At 36.2% G+C, this 10964-nt stretch overlaps 1 protein-coding gene across 1 annotated transcript in view; it reads left to right on the forward strand.

The window, feature by feature from the left end:
• Nucleotides 1-10764, forward strand: part of SP4 (Sp4 transcription factor) — a 28491-nt gene extending 17727 nt beyond the window's left edge. Inside the window, exons 4-6 of the mRNA XM_071429163.1 lie at nucleotides 4404-4632; nucleotides 4868-5067; nucleotides 6138-10764. Of these exons, the coding sequence (XP_071285264.1) occupies nucleotides 4404-4632; nucleotides 4868-5067; nucleotides 6138-6385 (677 nt within the window). The 3' untranslated portion in view covers nucleotides 6386-10764. The remainder of the gene's footprint in view (nucleotides 1-4403; nucleotides 4633-4867; nucleotides 5068-6137) is intronic.
• The last annotated feature ends 200 nt before the right edge of the window (nucleotides 10765-10964 follow it).

Here is a 10964-nt window from a genome sequence, read left to right on the forward strand (position 1 = left end):
TATTACTGTTTAACTGAAACCATGTGGGGAGTGTAATTGTCTGCCTCAGTAATCTTACTTGGCATTGTCCCCTTTGTATTTTTATTTTTCTGGTTATTGTGAATCATTTCTACTCAAATGTGTCACTGTATTATGTTTAATAAATAGATTAATTGTTGTAGCTTAGTAGTATTCCAAGATATGCCCTGTCCTTACGTGGGTGAAGGAAAGTTCAGAAAGGTAAAGTGTGTGTCAGCAGTGGTATTTAATATTCTGAAGAAGTATCAGAAGACCCTTGTGGAGATGGTCGTCTCATTACTTGGACAGTGAAAGTTGGTTCGTATGGAATCAGCAAAATATATTGGATTTTTAGAAATACTGAACAGGCCTCTCTGTAAATGTCTATTTGTCATATCCTAGAATTATATCCTGAATATTAACCAGTAATCATGGGATGAGAAAAGGAGTCATCCTTCTCAGGGTTCAAGTGTCGCAATTCACATCTTACTTGAAAAGCCTTGGTTTGACAGCTGTCTTGGTTTAGGGTAAATTTAGGAAGGAATTTTCTGAAGGGGTCTCTTTAGAAAGCAGATTTAAGTGATCCTTTCCCCAGATGGTTCAGGAGGTAAATTTTCTCTGAGAGAAGTGGAAGAAACTGTTATTTAATGAGCTAAGTACTCACAAACATGAAAAGAATGAATAACATTAAGCAATAAAACCTCTCTTTGCTCTGAAAAGATGGTAGATTCAGATTCAGAGTCTACTGTTTGTTTTGTAGGCATGGCTTTTTTCGGGTTAGGAGCTGCCAAGGCAGCGTCCAAGGGGGACATGATGTGGCAGTGTTGGTCTTCTGGACAGGAGCAGCAGAGTTGAAGAGTTCCTCTGAAGAAGCCACAGTCTAGAGAAAAACCTTTTGTCCCAGCTAATGAACTGGAAGCTATCATTTAAAAGTAAAGAAAGACTCTCCGTGCTCTCTTCCTGGCTACACTGCTGCAAACTCCGAGAGCCCTTTGAGAGCTTTACCTTTCTCTTGCTGTTCGTGCTAGGCAGCGCAGTCAGTGAGAAAAGGAATTTCAGGGGAGTAAGAATGAAGTTTCTGCAGATAAATGGGTGCATCTTTTCCCTCTACCCTTTGCTCTCTCTGTCTCTCTGGGCCTAGTTTAGAGCTACAGGGCCCATTTCTGAGCAAAAATACAGACTATGAGGATACCGCATCATAAAATCACCTCAGGGCAGCCCGGGGAAAGGTTGCATCAAAACTTTAATACCAATTCAAGAAAATCAGAGAGAAAGAGACAAATATCCTCTTCAACTGAGTTCTGACCACAGACTGATTAGGTCTCAGGACTTCTTTGCTCCAATAGGACTTTGTGGCATAAATGGAGTAATCCTTCTAACAGACTGTAATAAAAAAGTAGAATTTTTAACAATGTACTCAAAAATGTGACTGATAATGAAAATGGAATAGGAGGCTGCAATAGGTCACAATATCTGTTATATCTTTAACTTTTGTAGTGACCATTCACAGATGCTTCATTTTTAGTGCTGCTCTGTGGATTAAAGGAGCTTGCACCTTGGGTATATTTAACAGATGGGGAGTGGATTGTGCTCTGTAGAAGACTGCACATTGACCAAGTTCTTCCTTTTCATTTACCTTTGGCTCACCAGAAAGTTTGCCTGGTTTTTATCACAAGCAGTCACATTATCATATTAGGATAAGCATTAGATATTAAAAAAATAGCCTTTTTTTGACTCTGGCTGTTTATAGCACTCAGTGTTCCAACAGCTTAACATCCTGACAAGGAGTTGCCCCAGGACTAGCACTTTCTTTGGAAGATCTAGTATCCTCTTCAGCCACTGTTAGACCAAAGTACTTGATATTACTATTTGCATTTATATCATGATGTTCTTCATACCCTATCATATTCTCCCTCAAGGATTATCATGAGTGCTTTTCTTTCCTATTAAAGTATGGGAAATAAATATATTTCCACTACATTGCTATTCTGAAAATAAAGACTTGGTTCTATCCTAAACATATGGGGACTGCACTCAAGGTTAAGCCTGTAATTATTTTTCCTTTGCTGCTGATACCAGAATCCTTTTAGATTTTTTGTTTGTTTGTTTGTTTTAACTATATGTCCAATAGCAAGTGGGGTTCAAATGCTATCTCTTAGGGGCTTGTCCTTGTTCTTTTCAGAGAACTGAAAGCATTCAGTGTCTGTCAGTATTTGTGGCCTTCTTAAGAAGCTAAGGAGTTCATGTTTATTCATATCTAGGCAGGTCAGATGCAACTTCCAGTCATAAACTAAGGGAAATAACTGTGTAAATTTGATCAGTGCTTCAGGTGAAAATAACCTGGTACTGACCTAGGCAGAAACCAGATTTATTCTATTTCCTGTAACCAGCAGTAGCCTTTAGATGACAAATCAAGTCACTTTGGGAGGTTCTCTGTATATCATGTTCTTCAGTACTAACCTATGTGCATGTATGTGGTGGTGTTAGGTGGTGTGTGTTAGATTTCACCTCTGGCTGTTACACAAGATAGTCTGTGCAAGCATCTCTTGCCCCTCAGTAGTCATGTGAACCAAGCAGTCATTGTCCCATGCTGGGCTGTGTGTCAACTCACTCAGTGGCTGGGTACTTGAGGCTCAGAGAGAGTGTTCTTCCTATCCCCATTGGTGGTGCCTGTTATGTTATGGATGCTACAGAAATCATTAAAACCCATTCAAACATCTCTGAACCATGTTATCCCTGAGGCATTTCTAAATTTTAAATGAATGCTTCAATACTGAGGACTAGTATTTATACAATCTTAAATATTGTATTCTGCTCTAAAGAATTCTGGTTGACTGTTACACTCTCTAAATAAGGTGAAAAAAAAGGATATTTCCTTTAATTTCACAGTTGTATGAAGACAGTGAATTTTTGAAAATGGCAGCATCTAATTATATTTTGTCCCATTCCTGTTACTAAGAGGGCTGGCATTCAGTCATATTGTCATATTGTGGCTGGAAATCATCTCTGTGTCAGGTTCAGTTTATTATATGTATTTTCTAAGTCTGTATACTACTAATTTTTAAAACAAACATAATATTACTTTGTTGTTCAAGAAACTACACTTCTTACCTGTATTGGAATAGTTTCTTTTGCTTTAATATCAAGCCAGTAATCCAGATTTCCTTAGATCAAGAAAGCCAATGAGATAATGGACTTATGCTATCAAGCTGAATTCTTTGTTCATTGATTCAGTCTTGGAATTATGTTTGATCCCTTCCCTGGGAGGCTGTTCTGGTGATTAACTACCCTCTCAGTGAAGAGTCTTTTCTTAATGTCCTACCTGAACTTTCCCTGGTGCAGATTCATGCCATTCCCTCATGTCCTATCACTAGTCACCAGAAAGAGGAGAGAGGAGATCAGCACCTCTCCCTCCACTGCCTCCCTTGAGGAAGGTGTAGACTTTGTGGAGGTCACCCCTTCTCTTCTCCCAGCTGAGCAAACCAAGTGAACTCAGCTGTTCCTTGTACATCTTGCCCTTGAGACCTTTCACCATCTTGGTCCCCTCCTCTGGACTCACTCTAACAGTTTGATGTGCTTCTTCCACTAAGGCACCCAAACCAGCTCAGAGTGCTTGAGGTGAGGCTGCACCAGAGCAGAGCAGAGCAGAGCAGTCACTTCCCAGTCACTTCCCTCACCTGGCTCACTGTGCTCTGCTGGATGCACCCCAGGGTACAGCTGGCCCTTTCGGCTGCCAGGGCACACTGTTGACTTATCTTCAGCCTGCCATCAACCCAAACACCAGATCTCTTTCCCCAAGGCTGCTCTTGCTTCTTGTCCCCCCATTTATACATCTAACCAGGATTACACCATCCTGCGTAGAGAGTCCTGCAAAACAACAGTCTCAAAAAAGCTTTGGTATGTTAGTTTGTTCAAGTCTAGTCCTAAGTTTCTTTTTCATTCAAAAGTTCCTTTCTGGCTCAATGTTGATTCAAGTCAGATTGTAAGAGAAGTGAAAATTCTGTAAGTGCCATAAAACAACTTCTTAATTAACTAATTGTAGTTTTCTGAATGCAGATACAGTTCAAATGTTCTTAGGGAGACATTAATTGGCAATTGACTAAACTATATTTCTGTGTAAGATTTTGCCTATCTCAGCTTTTAAGAAAAAGAATACATTTGTTAAACTAGTTAATTTTTCTTAGTATCAGTCAGTAATTTGGAGTCTTGTGCTGTTTAAATAACAAATTACATTAAACTAGCAGGTAGGTGAACTTCAGAAAAATTACTGGTTTTAATATTTTGTTTGTGGCTTCCCTTAACATTAGGTGGATTTTTGTCCACCTAATGTAAATGTGTAAAGTTTATTTGTGCATTTCACTTATTGAAATGACTAATAAAAGGTACAAACAATTTTTGTTTTACAGGTCAACAGCAAGGACAGGATGGAGTAAAAGTACAGCAAGCCACAATAGCTCCTGTAACCGTAGCAGTAGGTGGCATTGCTAATGCAGCAATTGGTGCTGTTAGTCCCGATCAGATAACACAAGTGCAGCTTCAACAAGCTCAACAAGCTTCTGACCAGGAAGTGCAGCCTGGCAAGAGACTGAGAAGAGTTGCCTGCTCATGTCCTAATTGCAGAGAGGGAGAAGGAAGGTAAATGTAACTTTTATCAGTATATATTTAAGCATCTTATCACAGCTTGCCTCATTTGAGAATGAGATTGTCCTGTATTGCCTAGATTTTGAATGCTTTCTATTAGAAAGTACATTTGTGTGGGCTTTTTTAGACGGGGATTAAAATTGCCTCTATTAGCATGAAATGTTTCTCCTAATAGCTGGTAATGTTTTAGAATATAACTACTTAGCTGTTTAAATATGATTTTTTTTAGAGGCAGCAACGAGCCAGGAAAAAAGAAACAGCATATCTGCCATATTGAAGGTTGTGGAAAAGTTTATGGCAAGACATCTCATCTTCGGGCACATCTGCGCTGGCACACCGGTGAAAGACCATTTGTGTGCAACTGGATCTTTTGTGGCAAGCGATTCACAAGGAGTGATGAGTTACAAAGGCATAGAAGAACCCACACAGGTTGGTCATCCCTCTCTGTAGCCATAGTAAAGCAAGTCTGATTTATAGTGGCCATAGTTAAACAATGGTGTCAAGGTTCTCACTTACTAAGTTAGCTGAAAATTACCCTTAAATGTGAAAAAAGTAATTTTAAAATAAGGAAGTGGTAGATTCCAGTTTTCATTAATTTAGGCTGACTGTGAAATCATATAAATATAAAGGGATCTATTCCAACTGTTCTTTTGTATATAGGCTAGAAAGAGATGACCATTTCATCATAAGTAGCTCATGTACATTAGCTAGTGCCTGGTCTAAATGTAACAAATTTAGGTCAGGCACATAGATTTGGCCATGGACCAGGGTTATTGTTTCCTCACTTGGATTAGCTCAGTCCTTAAGAAATTTATTAACCTAGTCCATACACTAGATTTTGTCTTCTTGGGAAATTTCCTAGTTTCAAGTGGGAACTGATTAAGCAAAGTCTCTTAACAGTTCAGAACGGAAGAGCTGGTGTTTTAAAAGCTGAAAAATTTTATCAGCCTTCATGTTTTTATCCCCAGGAGAGTATCTCCCCCTCCCTGTCCCTTCTCCCTTAACTTAGAGCACCTGATGTCTAAGCACTAATTACATTTGAACAGTAACAGACCTTTTGGTAAATTGAATTTGTCTCTCTTGGTGTAGATTTCATACATCTTTGTGGAACATTGGAATTCATGTTTCTGAATTTGTTTCCCACTGGTGTAATCTAAATTTAAAAAGCCTTCTTAAAAAGTTGTTCTTTGAGTGCTTTTACCTCCCTTGCTCTGGTAGGTTTATGGAAGTTTATGGAAATTCTCTGGTGTCCTGAAATTCAAACTTCTCATCAGATGATCACAGCGTAGCAAATACTTGTTGAGAACATTTCAGTAGTGGGGAGTAGGTGGCCAAAAGCCTGTGACTGAACAGAACACACCTAGAAATGAGACAGATGGAAAAGGTGTCCTTATAAAGACACTTTGAGTATTGAATAGAATAGGGTGAGATTCAGATGATAAGCAGTGTTCAGTGCTCTCTTTCAGTAACATGTTGGTTTTCTTTTTCTTTTTAAAAAGGTGAAAAGAGATTTGAATGCCCAGAATGTTCTAAAAGGTTTATGCGAAGTGACCATCTCTCGAAACATGTCAAAACTCATCAAAACAAGAAGGGTGGTGGAACAGCCCTTGCTATTGTTACCTCAGGAGAACTGGACTCTTCAGTTACTGAGGTTCTTGGTTCTCCAAGAATTGTCACTGTTGCTGCCATTTCTCAAGATTCAAACCCAGCAACCCCTAATGTTTCAACAAACATGGAAGAATTCTGAAAGGATCATTTATATGGACACCTAGTGCTGCACTTAAGTTTACATACCTTTCAGGATATGGAAGTGGGCTGGTAAAGTGGATTACAGAGCAGGAAATCTTTTTTTCAGTCATGACTTCTGTAAGTGTTCCAGGTTGGAGGGTCAGCAAGGGAAGTGTACACCGGTGCAACAAGACAAAAATTTCAAAAATACAAACAGCGCAAATTGATGACTGGATAAACAGATAGAGGAATAATATTTCCATACTGTACTTTTTTAGTTATATATCTGTATATTCTGTAATGATTTTAAGTGAACTTTACCCCCTATTTTACCACTGTATGTTAATGTGTTTATAAAATCTGATAGTATCAATGTAAAACTGGGTGGACCTTGACTAGGATTAATACCATTTGATGAAGGCACTTTGTTTTTAACATAAATTTGTAGAATTTTAATGAGAGCATCCTTTTCCCGCCGTAAAACAGAACACAGGATGAACAGTGGATATATTTTGGGGTTTTGCTCAGTCCATACAACACATCGGTTAATTTTGGCCATCTTTTCTCAAATTTTGGAATTACTCAAATTGCAGCTGAATGATGCATGCTGCAAAGTGATTCTGAGGTGGGCCTCAGATTAATTTTGGCTACTACATTATAGTAGTGTGTATAAATGACAATCAGTGAGTTCTAATTCCTCTCTTCATGTGGAGAGCTAGGCTGTGTAGAATTAGTGTAAACAGTAGGAAAGATAAAACCATAGAAAGATATTAACATATGATTTACAAAAGTAACAGTACCTTTATGTAGAACAAAAAAATTGTGTCAATTTTTGGTAATTAGTTTCATTTTATATTTCCCTGCCCGTGTGCCCATGACAAGGAGGTTGGACCTACATGATCTTTAAGGTCCGTTCCAACCCAAACCATTCTGTGGTTCTATGATTCTGTATTTTAAAACATCTGTGGCCCATTTCTAACTCATAGATAACTTGAATCTTAAAAACTCAAGCTTAGGTGTTTGATTGTTTTAATTTTGTTAGAATTCATGGAAATCAATCTGACAACTGACTGTTGTCCAGTATCTCCTCTCTGTAAATACTAGTCTATTATGTTGTGGTTAATGTGCTGAGTTCTTTGTGCTTTGACTTAATAGCCAAAGAAAAAAAAAATTAATTATCACATTTTAATAAGGAAAGAAGTAAGTAAACATTTTCTCTTTCCCTTCAAATATTACCACCACTTTTCAAGGATAGTATGTAGGCTGGTAATAAATATCTGTTACCTATGAAGTCTTATATTGATCCTCCAACCAAAAAACAAACTGGGAAAAGAGAAATATTATCATCTTTTTGGGACATGACTTTTGGTTTCAAAGTTTTGGTTAAATTTTCAGATGTGACAGTGAATATAGAGGAAATATTAAAAAGTAAAAGAAAAAACAACAACAAAAATTGCATTTTCTATGTGAAAATTAGTAGTAGGTACAAGGAGGAAAGATGGCCAAATATTTCATACTCAGGATTTTTAATTACTTCCCCTAGGCATAAATACAACCTTTTACATCTACAGTCACTTGTTAATAAATTCTCATGACCAGTTTTTAAGAAGATTTATACACCAAAATATTTTAATGTAACTGAAGGAAGTACAGTGCAAGAAGAATAAGATGTTTTTCTTTCCCCAACAAATTATGAAAGGAAGAATGTATGTGGTAGCTGTTGGTTTGTAAGACGTAACAGGTACCCTGTGCATTCCCTAAAGATCATATACTTCTCATCTGAACAATTTATCAATCTTGTGGTGTTTTCTGTATTTTTGAAGCAAAAGAAATGCCATTGTTTACACTGTGTACACTTTAGGCCAGCCCTTTGTAGCAAAATACTAAGCTGAGGGTATTTTATACTTTCAGTTTACATAAAAAGCTTTGAGATTAAAGAAAAACAATTTTACACTGTGGTTATAAATTTCAAGTTTCTTAAAGCTTTTTTAGACTTGTAACAGAGTCTTTAAATTTTAGTTGGGTTTTGTACATTATTTTGTATATTTTATTTAAAGTACTCTTAACTGATGTATCTGGATTTAAAACATCAGAAGCAATTAGGTGTTACATTTAATACAGATGAACATTAGGTAGTATTAACTGTTAATTTTATTATAAAGGAAATGAAACGTCAAAGATCTATTTTATCATTATGCTTCACAATCAGTGCTCTACATTACTTTATGCAAAGAAGAACTTTCCTAATGTTAATATCATATTTCCTAAAAGTTAACAGTTTTGTAAACTGAAGTTACAAGCATTCTGCACAACCATTTCATATGTAATTTTTTCATGCATACTTATGTATGCAGATAGGAAACTGAAGTAATTTTTAATCTGCAATGAATCCCTGTTATAGATGTATCCAAATCTAAATCTGGTTGGCTTCATAGCATCTCAAGTACATTAACTTGTGTTAGCAGGTGCACATTTTACCGCTGGAATTAGAAACATTCTGCCAGTCTGTTCTGCATACCATTCTGAATCCACTTTTCTGTCTTAAAAGGATCGTAAATTTCAATGTCCTTTATTTGACTCAGTGGGATATAGCTGTTGTAAGTAATAGGGCACAGATGTGCAGTAGTATCTTGTTTAATGGCATTTCACTGTTCATTCCCTTTGCCACCATTAAAAATTTTGCTTTATTGTAATTATCAGTGCAAAGTGTATTTACCATGGTAGAACTCCAGTGTTAGAATAGTTTTTTTCTTACAATATACTTTCTTTGGTTAGGTTTGTGTATGTGTTGCCGATTACATTAGCAATTGGTGTTAAGTCATTATTTATCACATTCTTTCACGAGAGCAGTAATAAAAGTGTGTAATCTAGGAGAAAAAGTTAATTTGTCAAAGTTAAGTAAGCATGATGTTTAGGTCCTATTTTTCAATTTTATAACTGTTTTATTGCAACAATATTTGTATTTAAGTCTTCATTTTAATGCCTTGTGGTGTTTTTTTATGCATGTCACTGAATTGTCATCCCGCAAGAATTGATGTGCAGCATAGGGTATTAAATCTACATAATGATTTTGAAACAGAAAAATAGTTGATGGTAAAAATGTAAATGTTTTGCAAAAATTCCTTATAAAAAAAAGTTTTGTAGTAATATTTCACTTGTAAATTTTTCTAAAAAAAATGGAAAAGGAAAAAAATGAGAGTAATGTTTCCCCACATCTAGAATTTAGAAATTAATTCTGCCAGCAAAGCCTGTAAGGCATTAATCTGACACTTTTACAATACTGATTTGTATAATTTTTTGGTGGGTTTGGAACTAAAATCATGTACAAGTTGTTGCCTGCAATAACATTTTGCAAGTAACCTATTAAAATTCCCTTGAGTTTAAAAGGTTTCTTCATTTAATTGCTTACAATATAAAGCAGCAATAAATAATGTTTGTATGATAATCTGTTCATCAAGAAGAACACTAGAAAACAAATGCTTCTCAATGGGGAAAGGTTGGCAGCAGCTTCTGGATTTGTGTAATTAAGACCTGTACTTGCTGGTCAGCGTTTCCCAACTGGCAGACTCCCAGCAGGGAATTAAACCAGCAGATTCTAGCTCAGCATGAATTCTGTGGGGTTTGTTCAGCTCTTGCGAATGGAAGCTACGGTTGTTCCTGAACACACCAAAGGAATAACCACAGGGAAAAATTTCCTAAGGTAAGGAATATGTGCATACACACACACACAGAGCTAAAATACAAATTTAGAAAATGGAAGATAATTCAGTTTGATAGAGATAAATAATCAAAGTGTCGCTGTGTTGCACACAGGGAATGAATATAACAAATAGGTGGAAACCTGGAAGTACAGACTTCAACTCATAGAAAATATATTGAACTTTTCTTAGTGAAATGTCGACAGGCTCCTGCATTGTGTTATACTAAAATAACTTTCATGGTATGCCAAATTGCTAATGATAATGTTATACTTATTTTTTTTAATGCTAAAAATTTTAATGTACTTTACTGTACTTTTGCAGTAAATAAGTAATGTTGTTTCACAAAGGAAGAAATACATAGAGAATCACGGGATCATTTAGGTTGGAAAAGACCTTTAACATCACTGAGCTCAAATGAAAAGCTAACACTGCAAATCCCACCACTAAAACATGTCCCTGACCACTACATATACACAAAAGAGGGCCACTTCCTTCCATTTTCCAAAAGATGAATTTATAATTTGAGACTTCTAACCTTGTACTGCAAAACAGAATAATTTTTCCTGAGATATAAAATATATTATCTTTATTATATGTTTGATTAAATATCTGTTAAAGTCTTAGTGACTTCTATTTGAATGTCAAACTTCTGAAGTCAATCTATGTTGTAATTCAAAGTAAATGGACATCTGACCAACTAATATGTCTTTATTGACCAATTTTTTAGTATTGTGGCAGTGGTATGTTTTGAAGCAAATTCTCCATTACTGGTGAGAGTAGTCCTCTGCTTACACCATTTCAAATATACAGTATCAGAAAATAACAAACTCTTACATAAGGACATAAGGATGAATGTGCATGTTACATTTTACCCTTTTAGTCCTTCAAATGTGATCG

This window comes from Agelaius tricolor, unplaced genomic scaffold, assembly GCF_023055355.1.
Source record: "Agelaius tricolor isolate 1412-34295 unplaced genomic scaffold, bAgeTri1.0.p SCAF_6, whole genome shotgun sequence".
NCBI classification, from domain to species: Eukaryota; Metazoa; Chordata; class Aves; order Passeriformes; family Icteridae; genus Agelaius; species Agelaius tricolor.